The sequence below is a fragment of the Paralichthys olivaceus genome, chromosome 16 (assembly GCF_024713975.1).
Source record: "Paralichthys olivaceus isolate ysfri-2021 chromosome 16, ASM2471397v2, whole genome shotgun sequence".
Classification (NCBI taxonomy): Eukaryota; Metazoa; Chordata; class Actinopteri; order Pleuronectiformes; family Paralichthyidae; genus Paralichthys; species Paralichthys olivaceus.
The window spans coordinates 2441034-2462222 of record NC_091108.1 but is presented as its reverse complement, the minus strand read 5'-3'; the positions used below and the strand labels follow the sequence as shown (position 1 = coordinate 2462222).

Sequence of the window (21189 nt, the reverse complement as noted above, 5' to 3'; positions counted from 1 at the left end):
GTTAATCTTTGAATCCAAGTGAATGTTTGAAGACATTCCCTCGAGCTGATCTGAAGATATAACGTTCAAGAAAAACATAAACATACTTCGTGAGGCCACCATAATCAAGTGATCGGTTCATCCTTCAGTCGAAATGAATATTTGTACCAGATTTCAACAAATCATCGACACTGATTTTAAATTTGTTCTAATGATCTAATTCAAGTTTGTTTACAACTACTACAGAAGCAGATCGAAGTGCATTTTCAGTAAAAAGAGAGTCACATAAGTAAAGGAGAATAGAGACAAGTACCAGAAACAATGCAAACAGACGAAATAAATACAACAATAATAATAAGATGCAAATAAATTGCATTATTATATTCAAATGGGCTCTTTAATACACTGTTGAGTGGCTAATATTTTGATTGGTAACATATGGATAAAGCTTAAATCACTTAAAACAATCATGCACTGACACTAATGTGTTTCTGTTGGTTGCTGTCAAGGCAATCCTATTTTTTATTGTGTCCTGTTTTCATTCCAGTCACTAAAGTGAGCTAAATTAAATAAATTGCATATAGTTCATATTTAAAGTCAGATACAAATATACATTAGCAAACACACTTAACGACAGATTTATTTCATCAGGATTTTTCCTCCCAGTGGACCCCAGCTTTTATACGATCACGTGGAAATACAGCATCACCTAGTGGACAAAATTAAAAAGCACTGCTGCACACACAGCTCCACTAAAGCGAGATACTGTCACCTATCGTTCTTCACTTAACATTGTCTGAACGTTTATTTTTAGTTATATGTTTCAACATCAATGGGTAAATGATATATAATGAATGAAAACCTGAAACCACACTCAAGAGGTAATTGACAGTGGGTTAAAAATGAAAACAATTGTTTAATCAAACAGTAGAATATAGTAAAATCCTTCTCACGTGTTGTTATTTACATTAGTGTTTAAACCATAGACTGTATATAAAAGGTTTAAACTTACAGTGACAGTTTGGCGGAAGTTGTCATTTTCCCACATTTTGTCCTTTCGCGGACACCGTACATTCCCTGTCACGTGACCCCGCCCCATTTCCTGTTGCTATTGTATTTCACTTCCATGTTTTTCTCCTCCAGCGTTGACTCGTCAAAGTGTGACAGTCGCGTCGCTGCCCCACCGACTCGCAAAGTTAGTTCGACACCTTCTCCCTGCCCCCCCCCCCCAACCGGGGTCCTCGTCGCCACAGCCGGCAGAGGCGTCTCAGCGCTGCGGGGGAACCATGGCCCACTGCGCGGCTTTCCAGAGCAAGTTAACCTCGGTCATGGAGACGCTCGCCAAGGCGGCCGTGCTGGAGATCAGCAGACTGTGGGAGGACGGGTTCGCCCTCGTGCAGGTCGAGCTGCGCCGGAGACAGAGCGAAATCGAAGCCCTGAACAAAAAGTTGATGCTGATGGAAAACGAGCGACTGACAGTGTTGACTCAGACCACAAATATGTCTTCCTCCTCCTCCTCCTTCTCCTCCTCCTCCTCCTCCTCCTCATCATCTTCAGCATCTTCTTCTTCCAAGAGGGAGCAGCCAAACACGCTGCTGCTGCTGCCCACAGGTGACGGTAAGGACGACCGTGAAATAGAAAATGTAAATGTTTGAAAACTTCACTGCAACTCCCCCCCCCCCCCCTACAAGTAGTACTTTATCTATTTAACTGTGAACTACATACTGAATGTTTTTATACATGAGTGAAACTACATTAAAGTGTGACAGCTTCACTAAAGGATCAATCTGCAGTGAAATTATCTAGATGTAGTTTTTCTGTGTAAACTTATTTTGAGTTACAACAACTTTGAAATCAGATATTCTTTGTGTTCATAACAAAACATGTAGATGAAAAATACTTTTGTGTCTTTAAAATGTTCATGTCACAGATCAAAATAGTCTATTATTACAATATTTTTTTGTGTCAAGATGAATAAACCTTAATTAAAATGCTTTTGTTGTTTCAGGGCCTGTTGCAGATTCGGTCCAGGCCTTGTGTTCTGATCCGGTTGTCAGAGAGAAGGCCGACACCTCTGCTAATCACACACCACCACCACCACCCGCTCAGACAGAAGAGATGCAGTGTGAGCAGCACAAGCCTTACCTCTGTCAAAGGGACGACATGGATGACGAAGACTTAATCGTCAAGCTGGAGGATGAGGACGATGTCCAGATTGTGGATCGGCTAGTGGACTCTGATCACAGCGTTAACGACGGAGCGGGTCACCACGAGCGGGATCCTAACCACCAGCCTGCCGAGGTCCTGGAAGAACAAGAGAGCCAGCAGTGGACGTCTGTGACAGTGGCAGACAGCGACTCTGCCGAGGACTCGGACTGCCTTTTTGAACCAAAGCAGCTCTCGCAAAATCTGGACTCGGAAATCCTACTCATTCAAAATGCCTTGGACATTTTTGATAATTCAGCAGAGACGGCGTATTCTGACAGGTTCGCGATGGATAATGGACAAGGTGCGTCGAGCAAATCAAGGGCTCCTTTGACTTTTAGCCAACCTCAGCTAAGTCAACCTCGAGAAGCAATAAATCTCCCAGAAAGGGGAGTGTCCATCAGATTCCTCTCAGAGAAACAACAACAACAAACTAAACACATGTCGACTTTTAACTCTGACAGCAGGTTATTCCTCTTAAACGACCCGGAGTTTCATAAAACTATGGCGAGTCGCCGCATTAAGGAGAAATGGTTCATCTGCCCGTTCTGTGGCAAAAGCTTTGATCGTATCAGCCACCTGGAGATTCACCAGCGGATTCACACAGGAGAGAAACCGTACACGTGCGATATATGTGGCAAGTGTTTTTCTCAGAGGAGCAACCTTCGCACTCATCAGCGGACTCACAAAGAGACTCTATCCCAAAATGCAATTTGATTTGATGTATTTTGAAAAATGAGAGAAAAGCAAGAATGATTTCTGTGGCATTTACGTCTAGATGAATTAACAAATTATCTTTATATTTTGATATTACTGAGAGGTAATGTAGCTGACTGATATTACTGTGCACTCACATAGCTTCGTTATTTTTAAACTCTTTTTAAATCCAGTGGGCAGGCAGATTTTAAAAAACAGGCAGGGGTCTCCAGCTTAGAAGTTTGACTTCTAGAAGGTCCAGTGTGTAGGATTTCAGGGGCTCTATCTGCAGAAATATATATATATATATGAGGTTTGCCTTAGTATATAAGCATCTGAAACTATTGTTGTGTTATGAGTATTTGAATTAGATATACATACACATGGAGTGGGTCTGCTGTGTTGCACTGCCATCTTTCTTACATCGCTGGTTGTTGAGAGGACCTTCGGCATTTTTTTTTTACTTTACTTGAAGGCCACTGCATCCTTTGAATCCTACACACAGGCTCTCCTTTAAGGTTACAGAAAAATGACAATTTGTTATTAAATATCTGGCTGATTGAAATGAGTCATAGTGGCTCAGAAACAGCTAATTTCCCTTTCATTGAATGTAAATTTAAATTCCAACTTGCTTAGGAGCAAGAAAACAACCAGAAAACATTCAAAATTGAGCAACATGTCGTGAGATCACAGCTTCTGTGGGGAAAAACGATTTCATGCTGGATTGTCAAGAGTGGCTAACGTTAGCAGGGCCGGCACCGGCAGCCTTCACAGAGTTGTACACTATTGATAAGTTCAACCTTCTATTATTTCTGGTGCTGACGAGCAGAGGTAGCGTGGTTTAATCACTTGTCGACTGATCTTGCTCATCCATGGATCAGAAGGCGTTGGACTGGTGTTGTGTTTGATCACGTACTCTGATCTCATTATAGTTTTCTCATTCACTTTCCATTCTCCAGTCGTCCACGCCTGGTTCACTTGGGAAACACGTGTGTTTGTTTCTTTTACACCACTTCATTCTACTTTAACGTCTGGACGGTAAACGTGAATCTTCAGTCGGCAGCTGTTTGTCTTAGTTTAGCGTCAAGACTAAAACAAAGAGGAATAAGCTTGTCTCGAACTCATCTCCTTCCAACATCTCTGAAGCCCACTACTCTTTTTATGTACCATACATACACAAGATCTTAACCCTTGGCAAGAAAGCAAATCAACTTATATACCAACTATTCCTCTGCTACGGACGTTCAGTAACATTACTGAAGTCATCACGCCACTCTGCGAGAATCCACTTTTTTCTACTTGTATCCAGTTATTTCAGTTAGCGCCGAGTCGATGAGGTTCGAGGTGAGAACGAGGAGAAACACTACAATCTAAAACAGCCGCTGTGATGCGTCTGCGTTGCCCTTTATCCTCCAACACAAGGTGAAATAAGCTTAAGTGTCCCAGGTTTTAATAAATAACCATGACTTTCTTTTTAAAACTGCATATGCTGTACTTTTATGAATAAACATTTCAACATTTACATATCAGGTTTTTTTAATTTTTTTTTTTACTTTCATAGAAAACACTGGATGGATATAAAACATGTTCATCTCCTGCAGGTTTTGTCCCCGTTTCCTCATTTGCCAGTTTCTTTTTCATGTCCATGTTCTGGTCCTCGGGGTAAAAGGCCTTTTTTTTTCTTTGGCCTTTCTCTTGTTGCAGGTAACAATATTGTAAGTATACAATAGCTCTTTATCTCTCCCTCATATTTATAATACACACATATACAAAAACACACACTACGTTGTCCTCCACAGGTGAATCCACGCTGAAAATATGGTTCTGAGAAGAATTCCCTCTTGACTAAAGCCTAGAAACCGTCTTTGTCCACATTGTCCTGCCTGAATGTTTTTGATGTAAACTGACAGGACTCATAGTAAACACTGTGTAACAGGAACCATGATTCCTTGTATTTTAAATTAGTTTTTGTTTGTCGTGAGTGAAAACTAAAAATCTCCACCTTTTCCTCTATTTCTTTAAAATGATTATAATTCTCACAAACTTCCAAATTAGTTCCTGATGGCTGTTCAACAGAGTGTCGTTCATCATCACTATCCCCTCATTGTCGGCTATTTCTCCACTATTCTGTATCTTAACAACGGCCAAAAAGTAATTAATTAAAAGTAATTATATTCCCAATTATTATAGCATTAGAATAAATGAACAAAATCTGACAGCCCAGAGGAAAAGTATTTTCAGTATTTGAGTTGTGCCTGAGGGAAATTAACCAGCTGCTGTCTGTAATCACGTTTGTTTTGTTCACACAAAGACGTAAGATTGTCGTCCATGCAGGAATGCAGACAGACGCTGTCTCGCCACATGAGCAGAGTCTGCGGTCTAGATCATCTGTCCTCTGGGATGCAGCAGAATGGCGTTGGAGTGTGGCCTGGGTCTGAGGACTCCTTTGCTGAAGTAGAAGTGATTGGTGAGCGCCTCTGAGATCTGGTAGGAGCTGCTGCCGTCGTCGCCCTCATCCTCCTCCTGTTCCTCCTCTACCGACTGCGTGGGAGCCCAGTCCTCCACACGTGGAGAGTCGCCTTCCCTGAGGTGGCCGAGGTCCGGCTCTCTGGGCCCTTCCTCCTGCTGGACCTTCAGGGGAACCAGGGATGAAGGGAGACCTGAGTCCTGTAGGTAAAGCAAGACATTTTGCCAAATACAGACCTGTAAAATCATCTAAAAATAAAAATGTGCTCAATCAGGAGCACATCGGGTTGTGATGTGTTTACTGGAGTTACTTTTCAGTCCCACTACATAAACATAAAACAGCGGATGAGGACGTCTGTAGCTACAGCGTCACGTGTGTGAGTCAGTTTTTGTTTGTCATCCTTTCGTCTCCATGACTCCGTCCGACTGTGACAACTCAAATTAAACACCGTGTGACACATTACAAACGAAACTCAACACACGAACTCCCAAACATACCAGCGACATGTTGCTGCTCTTCAAATACGACTCCACCCTCCTCCTGCGCTCCTCCTTCTCTCCGTCCATCTCCTTTTGTCTCAGGCTCTCCCTGCCGTCGTGCCAGACGACCGGACGTCCCAGCTCGTCCACCTCCACTCCCCCCGGGGGACCCCACTTGCCGCCCAGCGTGGACTGGCTGCCTTTGTAGTTGGGCCGCTCCTGCAGGCGGCGAGAAGACAGTCACAACACTGACAACAGCGGTCAGTTGTCTCCGAGGACTCTTCTCATGTATTATTATTATTATTATTATTCCCATTGAGAAACTCACCAGGGACATTTGGCTGTTCTTCATCCTGCTGTCGACTCTGAGCAGAGCGTAATCTTCAGGCTGGAATATTTAAAGAAAGAGAGAACACAAAAGGTTATCACACAAGAAGATGATCAGTGTGAGTTTATGAACTCTGCTCGCTATTTGTTAGAAGCAGCTGCAGCCTGTAATCATCGGCCACCACGGCAGATGTAGCTGCTGACTTGCCAGCAGCTCCACCCTGGCCACGCCTGGCCATTGGCGGATGTGTTGACCTGGTTTGTCGACATCCTGCAGGTTATTGTTGTCTCTAAGTGTTTCTTACCTGCACTCTGGGGTCTGTGCTAACGGAGTTCAGTCGCCTGAAAGAGGCTTGTCTGGAGAGGCTGTTAATTTCGTCCCTGGGGAAAAAGAGAGAACACGTTTAGAGGGTTTGATTTAAAGGTTCTTATTACAGTGACACTAGTTTCTTGTGTTTCCGCTCACGTTTTTTCAGTGAGCTGCCTCTCAAGATTTTTGTTTCTGTGGCGATGGTAGCGGTTGACGAGCAGGACGACAACGATCAGGACCAGGACCAGAGCTGCGGCCGAGGATCCGAGGATGATCAGCAGCAGGTTATCGTCAGAGGGGACGACCTTACGTTGAGATTTGTCTGAAAGAAAAACGACAAAAACTAAATAATGATGCATTTCACACAGGCACACAAATAAAACTGTGGTTACATCTTTCATGCAGCAATTCTAGTCCTTATTGAGTTAACGTTCACGCCTTCAATCCATCACAAGGGGGCAGCAAATCTGCACGATTAAAAATGAGAATATGCTCAGGATTTAGTTTTAGTTTAAATCTCAATTTGTAGTTTAAATCACCTCATTCTCTCCTTCTAAAATATCAATAAAACCAGGCTGAGGGCTTTACCTGCTACTTTCAGTGAATACTCTGCTTTTCCTACTCCTACAATGTTCACGGCCACACACTCGTAGACCCCGGTGTCATTCGAGCGGAGGGTCCGCCCGAATACAAGCTTTCCTCCGACCACAGACACCCCATCTGGAAGAGCTCCTCCCCTCCTGAGGATCATCGCAGAAATCAGAAGAAGGTCATCATCAATTCACAGAAACAGAAACCTGTGACTCACCGGTGACAAGAAAAACAATAGCTGTGACTCATTTTAGTTATTGAGAAATTTAGACGAATGAAGTGAAACCTGCTTTTCAATTAAAGGAAACACACGAATATCTGATGGGATCTGCTCTGAAGCAACAGAGCCTAACGCAACAAGTGGTTTGCACGACCGAAGAATAAGAGCTGCAGGGGATCAGGGTCACCGCGCTGTGTAACCACCAATTTACATGCACCTGAACCAAAACCTGCTGGGCTTACAAGCCCATTGATGTGAATAGACGGGGTTAATACCAGGTTTGGGGGATTTAAGCAAGTCCAGAGTGCCACACTGTGCAGCCGGAGACGTCGCAGGCCACATAATGGAGAGGCAGTTTCTGATCAGGTCCACTGAGAGGGCTCATGTTGCCTCTGGTTTCACTGTGCTGCAGCAGCTATTTAACTGCTGCTTTAGCCCCTGAACAGGAGCCAGCTCACATTTCTTTTCTTTTAAAAAAAAAAAAAAAAACCCCACCTAGCTTCTCCAGCCAGCCTTTTATACCAGAGTCACAGGTGGAGATTGCATCTGACACCAAGTAGATCTTTGAAAATGATACAGATTGGAAGTAAGTAGTACGAGTTTAGCAGCCAAGAAAGATTTCAATCTGTCCGCTCTCTAAACTGAAAGTGTAAATTCAGCTGCAACGAAAAGACGAGAAGAGAAAAAGCTTATAATGGAGATAATGACTGAGCTTTAGAGGAGCTGGAGGGACGTGTAGCTGTCAGTTTTCAGTCTTAACGCTACATTAACCTTCAGTCGCCTATAGCTTCGTTTCTGACGGACAGGTACGATGAGTAGTATCGATCTCTTCTTACTCTTGGCAAGAAAGCAAAAAAATGCATTTCTCTAAATGTCAAACTCTTTTGTTTTTGCTTTAATTGATGAATATTCTTTGACTTCAAAATACTGCTGTTGGTTTATGAGGCACTGAAGGATTTATATATCAGATCTACTCTATACGTTATGAACCATCGTATGGGACGAGTCTCTCTCTGTCTTTCTGGCCCCAGAGACAAAACTAAACCTGGAGAGGCAGCGTCCAGCTTTTACAAAATCTCCGAAAACTTGTTTGCCTTTCATCAAATCAATTAATTGCTCATTCCAAATGCTGAACCACTTCTTCAACTCAAAAACAAGCCTCTCTGAGTTTGAGCAACAGTAGTGAGGGTTTCTATCACTGAGGGTCTGTGCCGCTGCAACGTTTAATCCTGAATAATCGTAATATTTCAGCATCGTCTCGGGGGCTGAAATATCCCTCACTCAGCACACAACATTCGATCGTTGTGTGCACAGTGGTGTCTGTAATGGCTGGTGCAGTGTCTCTAATTAAAGCGCAGACCCGGTGTTTTACCAGGCATTACAGTGATATTTAAAGCATGGCACTATGATTAAGAGCTTAGCGTGCGTCTCCTGCTCTTCCTAACGCAGCTTCGCTCCCTCCCTCGTGTGAAAATTGTCTCTTTCCCTCTTTTTACAACTTTGAATTGCGCAACGCGACACCAGCTTTTTATTGTGCACTGAATTGAGCGAGAGGAGAGAGGGGCGCCCTCCTTCAGACTCATGCACACGTCTTGGCTGTTCTCCGGTGTCTCCTCTACGTGTATGCGTGTTGGCATAAGTGGCTTATGCATGTTTTCAGTCTCATTCCAGTGCCATGTAAAGAGCAATTTAGCGGCACAGATAGAATTACACTGTGCTGAATTAGCATGTAATTGTCACAGTCTTGCTGGCAGCCAGACTGAGAGTTAACCCAGAGATGTTGTTATGCACACGGCGGATGACGGTACCGTATCCAGGTGATGTTCTGAGGTTTGGGGTGTCCTCCGCTGTCACACACCAGCTCAGCGTTCTCCGCACCCACGAACCAGTCTCCTGAGGCCGTGGTGATGGTGGCATTTGGGGGGTCTGACACAGAAACACACACGTGAACACAAAATATTCACCTCAGTGTTTAGATGGTGCAGCAAAGAGAAAAGACTGTATGACGTGATTTCCCTAGCAGAGGCCTGGAGGATCTGAAGTTCAGGTGGCTTCGTTTTACTCAAACATTTTGTCAGCGAGGGATCCGACCTGCCAATATCGTCTAATGTTTAGTCTGGTTATTTTCACGGACAGAAGGTTGAGCTGAACAAATGTTGACCGTGGATCCAGAGGGTAAATATATTTAATTGGTTGACTTTACCTTGAGTGGGAAGGAACCCAGTGGAGAACTGAACACTGTGGCCTGATTCCATACTTAACACAATGACAACACAATGAATTCCAAAACATTGCTGTCCTTTGTATTTATCCATATTTCGAGCTGAGTGCACCCACATATTTTTTTACCACAAACATTTTTACAGCTAAAGCAGAGACGTAGATGATAACATTCATGATAACGACATTTAGTGTCGGAGTTTCTGTTCATGTCGAAGCCAACTCTCTGCCACGCCTCATGAAACACACTGATGTTATGTGTACTTTGGCTGCTGCGAGAGTCGAGTGGTGCAACATAAAAATAATATTTCAAGGGATGAAGGGAAACATTCAAAACCAGGAGAGGGAGGGAATGTGAAAGATATGAAGTCAAAACATAATGAGTCATGCTTGGAGCAGATAAAAAAAAAAGTGTTCAAAATTAATACTACATAAAGCAAAACACTTGATTTGCCTATTTTCCCACAATGCAGTGCACAAAGGAACTAAAGGATGATATCATACTTTCAAAAGAAATATCTATCATCCATCTATCTATCCATCCATCTATCATCCATCCATCTATCATCCATCCATCCATCCATCCATCCATCCATCTATCCATCATCCATCCATCCATCCATCCATCTATCCATCCATCTATCATCCATCCATCCATCCATCTATCCATCATCCATCCATCTATCATCCATCCATCCATCTATAATCCACCCATCCATCTATCCATCATCCATCCATCTATAATCCACCCATCCATCTATCCATCTATCAATCCATCCATCTATCTATCCATTCATCTATCCATCTATATATCATCCATCTATCCATCCATCCATTATCATCACCTTCATCATCACCTCCACCATCATCATCATCATCGTCACCATCATCAACTTCATCATCATCATCATCATCATCATCATCATCATCATCATCACCTCCACCATCATCATCATCATCATCATCATCATCATCACCTCCACCATCATCATCATCATCATCGTCACACTCACACTGAACCTCCAGGCGGTGTGATATCCTGCGGGGTCCGTCCAGACCAGGATGCGACACCAAGCAGTCCAGCTTTTTACCATTCATGCTGCGCAGCGGGTGCAGGGAGAAGTAGCTGGACACGGACCCGGCCTTGCTGCTGCGGTTCTGGGACTGGCCCGGCAGCTCGGTGTCCCACGTGAGAAGAGGAAGCGGGCGACCCATCGCTCGACAAGCGGCCGCCACACGGTACGACTGGCCCTCCACCAGGATTTCAGGGTCCAGGGAGGAGATGGGTAAAACTGAGAGAAGAGAGGGAACGTGGAGACTTTAGGTGCATTTAATTACAGCTGCATATGACTGTGCTAAATCTGTAAAGAATAAGCCTTTTATTTAAATTAGACATAATCTCATGTATTTAAAAAAAAATGAATCACCTTTAAAGAACAATTTAAATTGTTTTTTTTAAATTGCTGCATAAAAATAAATTCAATATTATAATTTAAGTAAAAAAATAATAATTCTCTCCGGGCTCCAAATATTTATTTTTCCACCTTTCTGAAAGAAGTTTGTCTATGATGCAATATAATGTTTCTGTATCAATTGATTGAGTTATATTTTCATGTCTTACAGAGCTGTTTTATGTTCTACTTGTAAAAACTACAATAAAAACATTGTTTAGAGAAAACTATTTCCTGACAATCTTTTGAAAATGAGAACCTGAACATGTACTTATAGGCCGGGGGAGTTGTGGCATCTAGATTTAATTGATACTTTCCGACGCCCGTTCAAAGCTTATTAGTCTTTACCTGAAATTATCTAAATTGACTGTAATTAGATCAATTAAAACCAGGAATTCACACAGTGTTTCTGCATGTGTGGGTAATGGACAGATGTCAGGTTGAGGATCAGGTAAGAATAAAAAGATATGAAAGACCTAAAACATCCTGGATCAGAGAGAAATAATCAATCAAACTATCAAGAGTAAAAGAAATGTAAATATTAGACATTCTTCACAATTATTAGAAACACAAGAGAAATGATGCAACTCTAACACAAACTTCATCAGAGTTGCGCAACGAGACTATTTTGCAAGAGGGCAAATGTCACATGTGATATTTTCACATAAATACATTTTTGTTTTCTCAGTCACCAACAGGTTTGACATGATTGAGATTCACGCCCCGATGGTGACGGCCTCTATTGTCCTAAACACACAGCGTCTGGTTCCTCCTGCTGTTGTTTGGATTATTAACGCAGGAGGGAACGAAAAACACGTAGTTAGAATTAGCAGCAGCAGATTTCGTGGATTAACAGACAAAGACAAGGGCAGCACCTGAGCTTCATAGACAGAAACCCCCAAAACACACGACGTCACGGTACCGCCCACAGGGTTTGATTGACAGCTGGTGTGTGGGATGGGCTCTCACTGACTCACAGGAACTTAGTAAATAAACCTCAGACACAAATAAAGTTACAGAAACTATGTTATATCAGGTTTTAATCTACACTTTTCTATATCTGGTTGTGTTTTTAATCTAAATTAGGTTTTTAATTGCATGAGAAATGTTTTCTTTTTAACTTTTATAAAACTTTTATACACCAAACAGGAGCAGCACTACTGAATGTGTTAATTCTGTACAATATAATGACGATAAAGGTACGATATAATGACAAGATAAGGTTTTAAAAGAAAGTCTTGTATTTAAGTGGGATTAATAAAAATCTGGATCTGCAGGTTTTAATGATGTATGGACAGTGTGTGTGTGTGTGTACATTGAATGTTGTTTAAAGAGTGAAAGGAATTCCGTGGTCAATTACTCGTGTGTTGGTGCGTGCGACGTGTTCGGACACGCTCTCTCTGCCGGGAGCCGTCACCGCTGATGACTGGCAGTACGATGAGAAAGTCGTTAAGAGCTGAAATTCATCGCTGCAGGTTTTACTTCGAGGAGAACGAACATTCCCACGACTACTGTGATGGCGAAGAAGGAGATCCTCAATACTCAGTGCCAAAGAACAGTGTGGTGCAATATAAATTAAATGAATAGAAATATAACAAAGGTTCAATGTAAAAATGTGTAGATATGATGGAGGTTTAACTCAAACTACTATAAACTCAAAAGAAATTAAAAAAAGTTTCAAACCGGTTCATCCTTTAGTTAAATGTCATTACAGCAGCAGCTGGGATTAGAAAAGTGTGCAGAAGAAGAGAGAGGAAGAGGAGGATGAGTCTTACTCCAGACGGTCACCGTGATGCGCCTCTCAAAGTTTCCGTTGGGGAAGGTGGAGATGTGGCAGATGTAGCTGCCCTCGTCCGACTCCTCTGTGTTGGGGATGAGCAGAGCCGAGTTTTCTGTGGGGCTGCTGCTCTCGAACTTCACCCGACCGGAGTAACGCCCGAACTCTGAGAACAGAAAACAGACCAGGGCTGATATACGTCCAAGATACAGACAGATAGAGGTTCGATTCCTCCGCAGGAACCCAGACTCCGCAGGTTATACCTGTGTGGCCCTCAGCGAAGTGGGCCGTGATGATCTGGTCCTTGCTGCCGTCCTTGAGCTCCTTGTGCCAGGTGACCTGCACCACCTTCTCCCCCTCCTCCGCCTGGTAGCGGCAGGGAAGCCTGGTCTGACTCTCTGCCAGCGAGCGCAGGGAGGTGTCGGGCTGAGGAGGCTCCACAAAGTCACTGTGCCCCCTCACCACTGAGGAGGGAGGGAGAAGAAGAAAAGCTAGAATTTTATGGGATCACTATTATTTTTCACATTTCATTGATCAAATAATTGATAAACATACTGGTTTAAAAACGTATTATTCAGTTTATGCAGTGACCGGGAGCTGATGGGATATTTAGTATTTTAGATTATTTTTGTTTTGAGCTTTGAGCTTATTACAGTTCATCTTGAATAAAACATGAATACGAGGAATGATTTTGGAACAAATTTCGACAAAAGTACAGATCCAGAATATTTTTAATCCATTTTACTTTTTCATTTCCTAAAAAAACAACTCCATCCATCCCTCGTCTATAAAACTCTTCCTTTTGAGGCCGGCAGGAGATGTTGTTGAGAGGTGAGGTTTACCCCAAACACGCTTTATGTGTAGACAGACAAACATTTAAACTCAGTCACGCCTGCGGGCGGTCGCCTCTGGACCGAACCCTGCTTGTGTGTTGACACTGAGACGCAGAGAAAACACAAACGCTCCACAGAGGACGGACAGGACGGAGGAATGAAGGTTTGACGCCGATCTTCCTGCCGCGACGCCACGGAGATAAAGACCTGAACAATAGAGCTTTCATTAGAGCTCAGTGTTTAGAAGTGTCTGCTGCAGGAGCTGGTGAAGAGCTGCAGCGACACAGTGACATGCTTCAATCTTCACTCTGTCAAAGTCATGATTCCTGAATCCTTGGGATGATTCTGTTTCAACACTTCATGGAGGACTGCTTTATGTTTTTTATGACATCATGAGGATGTTTCTAGTTTGGACGAATCTTGGAAGGATTCAGGGTTTCATCCGTCTTTCATACGTCCAAGTAGTTTTCATCTTCCATCAAACGCTCAACAGTATTTTATGGATGTTGACATATCGGCAGTTATCAATTCTGTATTATTTCAAATTAATTATTCTCAATGTTGTTATTGTCCGTCATGCTTACATAGAGATAGAGAGAGAGAGAGGGAGAGAGAGAGATAGATAGATAGATATATATATAGAGAGAGAGACAGAGAGAGAGACAGATATACAGATAGATAGATAGATAGATAGATAGAGAGAAAGAGAGAAAGAGAGACAGAGAGATAGTGAAAGAGAGATAGCGAGAGAGATAGAGAGACAGAGATAGAGAGATAGACTTGATCTGATAACCTAGATTATTTATTTCTCATAAAACAGAGCTGAAGAAAGTGATTTCAAAACCACCTAAATGTTCTGGGTCCTTCTCAGGCCCAGGACTCGTCCCCCAGCAAAGTAGGGGAGTAGTAGTAGTAGTAGTAGTAGGAGTAGTAGTAGTAGTAGTAGTAGTAGTCGTAGTAGTAGTAGTAGTAAATACAGAAACTAACAGACATGAGTAAAAACACAACAATCACTTTTTACAGCTCCAGTAAAAATAAAGGCAGCAAAGGTATCGACTCGGATCCGTGAGGTGATTCACTATCATCAATGCGTCAGCGTCGACTAATGACGGAGAGCGACTGAGGTTAATCTCACAGGGAGTCCACATCAAACCGTGGGACTGAGGGAAGTGAGAGAGAAACACATCCACACCGCAAACAGGAAAAACCAAACATTCCCCTTTGATTTCTGAGGTGAACACTTTTTGTTTGGTTACTGATTCATGAGCTTTGATAATGATTAGACAGACGGAGCTGATAGGGGACACAAACTCCCACAGATAAAGTGAAGCAAGGACCCATCGACAAAACGTGGCGACAGGGAGAGAGGATGGGAAACAAAAGTTTGAATCCGAGCAACAAAGGAGAGCAGTGTTGGCGAGAGAGAATCATTCGAATCATTCATTCAAGTGACACGACGGAAAGAGGCAGAAAAAAAAAACAGAGGAATGAAGAGGTGAGAGCACCAAGTGAGATAAACGTCAAACTGAGAGAAAGACTTAAACACACACAGACACAAAAACTCGAGTTCACTTGAATGTCACAAGGCTGCCATTCAAGCTTTTCCTGTTCATTCAGGACGGCAGTAACTCAATCACACCTGAGGAGGCTGCAGGTGAATATGGTCATTAAAAGAGTGACTTTTAATTGGATCAACACGGAGCTCCAGCCCCTCGGTTTGATCCGTGACCTCCGACGAGTTTCACGATTCATCAAGGAGTCCACATGAGTGAGTCACAGGCACAGGAAGAGACGGATTGGGCAAGAAGTTCTGATTGGAGGAGTAAGAATGTGACCGAGCTGCATTCTGTCACAACGCTTCTGTCTGTGCGGGGACGAGCTGATCAAAGAATGTGGACACCTCAGGATTAAACCCACGGGCGATTGTCAAACGGCTTATTCCAAATCCACAGGCTGCAACCTTCTCATGTTCTCCCCCCCCCCCCACCCACCCACCCAGCCACAGGAGCGTTTGTGAGGTCCAGCACAGATATCGGGTGATCAGGTCTGGCACAGTGTCTGAGATCCAGACTAAAGTGCCGGATGTTAAAGGAAAACTTTTTCTTTAAGGACCTGGCACACGGGGGTTGATTCATGTCGTTGAAATAAGAAAGGGCCTGTCCAGGTTGGAAGCACACAACAATGGTCCCTAATGTTTTTAAGGCCACGTGAGAAGCTGATTCTTCGTACGTATATAAAATCTTAAATCTTTAAAGAGAAGTTTCTCTTTTCAGATTTCAGACACTGGTTTTGAACATCGTTAGGATTTCACCTCAGCGGATTTAAAGGCCTGAACCAAACCAAAGAGAGAGCTGCCCAATTATTTATGAGCACATTGATTATCCATCGACGGGAAAATGTTTTCATGTTGTTTGATTCACGATATACATTAATGTATAGAGTGTATGGCCAAAAGTATCCAGACACCTCCTTCTGCTGTGCTATGTGGCGAGGGCTGGAAATCAGAGGCCCAACCGACCTGGTGTCCAGATACTTTTGGCCACGTTGATTGTTGTGAGTGTTGTTTAATTCACAATACATTACAGTTTACAAAGTATGGCCAAAAGTATCTGGACACCTCTTCACGTCCAGATACTTTTGACCACATACACAGTGTATTGTAATGTATAAATGAAACATGAACATATTTACACACACACACACACACACACACACACACACACACACACACACACACACAGGGCCTCTAAGGGTTTTTTTAAGTCTATACAAACTTTACTCAAACACTTAAAGATCCTAAAAAGCTCCTGAAAGTTACTAAAGTTTCACTTCAGTGTTTTCATGATGATCTAAGATGAAGTGTAAGTTTCTATCCAGTGAAAGTCGAACGTGCACCACAGTTTGAATGAAGCAGCACTGACCCCGAGGTCGTGTGTTCAACGACACGGAATCACTCACCGAACAGAAGGAGCAGAGTCAAACTCCTCACACACTCCATCTCTGCTCCTGGAACTAAACCTGCGGTGTGGTCCTCCTCCTGTTACTCCTGTTACTCCTGTGGGGGTTGATCAGCTCCCATGATCGATCTGTGGCTCCGGCAGGTGGGACAGGAGGTCTCCTCAGAGTGATGCTCACTGCCGACAGCAAAGTTTGGTGCAGGAAGTTGTGAAGGGTCTGAACTTCATGTCGAGGCCGCAGCTGCAGGAGGAGGAGGAGGAGGAGGAGCAGGAGGAGGAGAAACAGCTGAGCAGGGAGTAAATAAAGACACAGTTTGAATTATGGAGGAAAATAAGAAACACAGAGCAGCAGAGAGCAAACAGCGCAGTGTGAGTGTCAGTGACGCACAGAGACGAAGAAGAAGAAGAAGCTCAGGTGGACTCTGGACACCTGTCTGCAGGCCCCGCCCATCCGCGCTGCACGACGCGCCCACATGGGGATGCTGCGTTCAGGTGAGTCGGACACTTTAGATTTCTGTACCTGAGCATTGAGCCTTGTCGTATTATAAAGAAAATGACGTCGTCCATCTTTATTTAAAGTCAAATTGCACACTCCCCTCCCCCCCCTCTCTTTCCAAACATGAAGAAGAACCTGTGGCAGCTTCGGTTGTCATGAAAACTCAAAAGGTGTTTAGTTTGTCCAGTCTGGACTAATGTAAAAAAACATGGCAGCCTCCGTAGAGAGGGTCCCCTCCATGTAAATATAAAGTATTTAAATATAAAGTATTTAAATATAAAGGGCCTTTTCTGGGGTAAAGAAAACTACAATTCATACAGTTTAGATGAAAAGAACTAGTGAAAACATCATGAGGATTATTCTACATTACATTTCTGCCAATAGTTCCCTGAATCTTACACACTGGACCTTTAAGTAATACATACCATGTATATTTTATATATGTGTTAAAAAGGACTGCACGTCTGTGGTATTGAAATGATACAGGTAGAAAACAGGTATTGCACAATTCGATTCGTTAGAATTTGAGTGACATGTTTTGGTGCTGTGTTGTTTGTGTTGTATTAAATCAGGGACAGACTTTTAGTTTTTATCTTTTGGCTCAGTAATGATAAACCAGTTCTTTACTTAATCATCATTCAAAGTTTTTTCAGCACTATAACACAGACTCATCAAGATAAAATATCCAACTAATCAAATTGAATATAATTACTTATGTAATGATGCTTTTCTTGGAGGACAGCTACATAAACAGATGGGAACGATTCTCGCTTGAGTTTGTGTGTGAAGTCAAATTCATCTGCAGTTTCATGTTGGATATTAAAAATGTGACTTTAGGGGTTATTGCCTCATTTCAGTGTCTTTTGTGTACAGATACAAATGAATGTTGATGGATTGGTGATATCATCACCAGGAGATAAATCAAACGTCAGTCACAAGTCGACTTTCCCAGAGGGACGTGACACAGCGTGATTGTTCGGGTAAGTTCTCCCGAATATACAGACAGTATTTGCGGGACAGGCAGATGCTGGCGTCTTTCTGTTTACCTGCATGAGTCACTGTCAGCGGAGGGAGACGCTTCACAGATAAAACCCCAGACAAAAGAAAGCTTGATCCACATGCATGTAAAGTAGCTGTGTGAGATGGTGGATTAAGATGAGACCTTTTCTATCTCCAAAATATACAGCTCACAATACAACAAGTCCCAGCTGATCGTTTACTGGAATAATCCAGAATAAAACAAACAGCAGCAGCAAACACAAGGAACAAACAGGTTCATTCAGAGTCGTGTGTTTACCCTGTGGCAAGGAAAGGAAAGTTTCACATGTTTAAAAGAATCAGTGAGAATATGAATAACTCTGAAAACATGTATATTTATATGCTGATAAATGCTGCGTTCAAAAGAAAATCGTGACCCTAAACATTGTGTATTGTGGTGATGTTGATTGTGGTGCAACAGTCGAGCAGTTTCTGTGTGTGTGTGTGTGTGTGTGTGTGAGTGTTGTTTGAGCAGAGCCTCGGGGGAAACGGCTCGCAGGCTCGTCTGTTCTGAGAATGTTTTCAGTTATATAATTAAAGTGTTTTCACAGTGACAGTGTGTGATGCCCTCTGGTGCTGCGACTGATCCGAGACATAAAAAGAAATGTGTGACTATTATTTATTTATTACGATGTTATATTTTTAACCACCTGGATTCTCAAACTGACTCACAACACTTGTTTCTGGTTAACTGAGACTTTTATTTTGGAAAATCTAAATAGATTTATTTTTAGATTTTCCCATTTTATTGTGATGAAATTCAAATGCATTGCCACAAAGAATCTCACATGAATATAAAACATTCAAATGTTGTTGTTTTTGGTTGTTTAATTGCAATAATCAAGATTTTCAACAGTAGACATGAAACCAAATCAAAACATTTACACACAATTGAAGCTTGTTGAGTGAAAAACTGTGAAACAAGAGGTTTGGGTGATTATGAAAAGCCTATAAAATAGGATTTGGATGAATCAGATCAATTTGTAGGTAGATTCTTGTCAATAATTAATTAGTCAATCAGCAGAAAATGTGTAATTTAAAACTTTTGGTCTGGTTTATTCATTCTAGATTCTATCTGTCTGTTTTTCCTCCTTTAGATTCTGGACAAAGAAAATAACTTAGGGACTTAAGGAACTTTTCATTCGTTTCAGACATTTATTAAAATAAATTGAAAAGACAATCAGCTGATTAAAAAACATTGATTTGCTGAAGCCCTCGTTGTGAGGATAAGATTTGTCTCCATGTTTCTAACAAATGAACAGACACAAAAAATAAAAAAGAACTGCTGTAAAACACAGTGAAAACTCTCCCACATGACATTTACATTAGCTTATTAGTTTTAGCATTTCATAGCAGATCTTTTCACGCAGAGATGGATGGAAAGAAAAATATATATATAAATATATATATGTTAAGAAAGACAATGCACAAGCCCGCCACAAGTCGAAATAACAAAATATACAGTAAATGTTTTTGTTCTCAGCATCGTCTTCACACTGATCAGACAACCGGCTTCTTCTGCATCCCGATGGTCTCATATGTGTCGTTACAGGGAGTGTTCAAACCCTACACACACACACACACACACACACACACACACACACACACACACACACACACACACACACACACACACACACACACACACACGAGTGAATGAGTGAATTTAAATAAACATCCTTTAACGTTGTGTTGTAAACTTTTCCATCATCTGCCAATTTCAAGTTAAAAGAAATCTCACCGCATAGATGCCCTCAGCCGGCTGCTTCTGTGGAGTGGACAAAGTTCACAGAGATAATCTGAAGCAACCGTTTCTTAATAAATGTGACATTGTGCTGAAACATCAACGTCCTCTTTTCTCATTTGAAGACCAATTCAAAGTAATTGTTCACGTTTGAAACAGGAAGTAGAATGGGACACTTGGTGTGAAGGTGGTGGAAACTGTGAGTGTGTAAATAATATAGGTCGGCGTTCAGCTCGAGCCCACAGGAAATGGCAGAGTGAGGTTTAATTCTAAAACAGAAACCGTGAAATGCCACAGAAATTATGCCGAAGCTTTACAGATAAATATATTTTTGCCAAATGACATTTCACTCTATTATGCATTTAGATTTTAAAAGTCAAAATATATTACTTTTGTTTTTACCTTGGGGCTTTCGTTGGCTGGACCCATCTGTCAAAAAAAAAAAAAAAAAATGATTCACTTGATATTTAGATTTAATTTACAATCCAATGTGTGAGTTAGTCATTTCTCTAGAGAAATTTAGAGGAAGTCATATCTCCACTTAGCTTCTAAAGAACTATGGAGAAACTAAGCGTGACATAATTTTCTGATGTGACCTACATTTTTTATAAACTGATAAACCAGATAAATTTTGATCTAGAGTCTTGAAATGTTGCATGTAAATGTTTTGTTTTATTATATTTTTCTTGTGCACATTCGACCATCTTCTGATATCCTGTGGTCTAACATTCATCGTGGTGGTGTCTGTTGTTCCTCTTTGTCCTACCTTCAGTCTGCAGTATAAGACGGTCAGGATGAGACCGTAGACGATGAGGATCCCATCCAGGATGTAACATACGTTCATGTCTTCAATGGCCTCTGCACAGAAACCATCACAACCTTCATCACTCATCATCGTCGTCAGGCAGCGTTTCAGTGCAACAGGCTTTTTAGAAATCCATTCGAGATTCAAAGATTTTTATCATCAAACTAAAGAGCTGAGAGAAACGACTTTACTAATCACGAGCAGCACAGGTGAGACTGAGCATCAGAGAGGGGATGATCTTACCTACCGGGGGGGGGGGATGCAGATGAAATGGAGGGTCTGGGTCGTTGTCGCTCTGTCGTCCGTGAGATCGAAGAAAACCCTCTGAAGTGAGCTGTAACAGCAGCGAGCAGGAAGTCCGCAGCTCTCTGTCCGTTTCGAGGCTGTGAAACCACACGCCTGCCACACTGCCGTCCCCCTCTTCAGATGAGTTCCTCTATCAAAGTCTTGTGTAAACTTTTCTGTGTCTATTTCAACAGTGGGAACAGAAACCTTCAGGCGACCAGTCTGACCCTGTCACAAGACCACAAAAGAGAATCCACTCCTGCGCGATCATCAGTTCTTCAAAGGTGATCAAAGACGGCCAGGAAACAA

At 42.3% G+C, this 21189-nt stretch overlaps 2 protein-coding genes and 1 long non-coding RNA gene across 4 annotated transcripts; 2 read left to right on the top strand and 1 right to left on the bottom strand.

Moving 5' to 3' along the window:
• Window positions 1-611: 611 nt before the first annotated feature.
• On the top strand, window positions 612-4402 carry LOC109643011 (uncharacterized). The gene is made up of 2 exons (XM_020108004.2): window positions 612-1596; window positions 1988-4402. The coding sequence occupies exons 1-2, from the start codon at window positions 1266-1268 to the stop codon at window positions 2899-2901; spliced, it is 1245 nt and encodes a 414-aa protein (XP_019963563.2). The 5' UTR covers window positions 612-1265; the 3' UTR covers window positions 2902-4402.
• Window positions 4399-16916, bottom strand: nectin4b (nectin cell adhesion molecule 4b). Of its 2 annotated transcripts, none has more exons than XM_069510934.1 (11): window positions 16514-16916; window positions 12986-13186; window positions 12721-12888; window positions 10508-10786; window positions 9083-9200; window positions 7052-7203; window positions 6620-6785; window positions 6459-6534; window positions 6155-6214; window positions 5845-6045; window positions 4399-5511 (listed from the first exon to the last, which is right to left on the bottom strand). In XM_069510934.1, exons 1-11 carry the CDS (start codon window positions 16551-16553, stop codon window positions 5260-5262), a joined length of 1713 nt encoding a protein of 570 aa, XP_069367035.1. In that variant the 5' UTR covers window positions 16554-16916; the 3' UTR covers window positions 4399-5259. The 2 variants fall into 2 exon arrangements, with proteins under 2 accessions (XP_069367035.1, XP_069367034.1); XM_069510933.1 differs by having other exon boundaries at window positions 4399-5547; window positions 16514-16915.
• Window positions 16867-21189, top strand: LOC138405055 (uncharacterized). The gene is made up of 3 exons (XR_011238713.1): window positions 16867-17004; window positions 17882-17988; window positions 21075-21189. It is a non-coding gene; the product is annotated as an uncharacterized lncRNA (long non-coding RNA).

Excerpts from the sequence above, each read along its gene's own strand:
- LOC109643011 (XM_020108004.2), top strand. The coding sequence starts at position 1,266 with ATGGCCCACTGCGCGGCTTTCCAGAGCAAGTTAACCTCGGTCATGGAG. Across the intron at positions 1,597-1,987 it reads GCTGCTGCCCACAGGTGACG|GGCCTGTTGCAGATTCGGTC; the intron begins GTAAGGACGACC and ends TTGTTGTTTCAG.
- nectin4b (XM_069510933.1), bottom strand. The coding sequence starts at position 16,553 with ATGGAGTGTGTGAGGAGTTTGACTCTGCTCCTTCTGTTCG. Across the intron at positions 6,215-6,458 it reads GCACAGACCCCAGAGTGCAG|CCTGAAGATTACGCTCTGCT; the intron begins GTAAGAAACACT and ends TAAATATTCCAG. Across the intron at positions 6,046-6,154 it reads AGAACAGCCAAATGTCCCTG|GAGCGGCCCAACTACAAAGG; the intron begins GTGAGTTTCTCA and ends CGCCGCCTGCAG.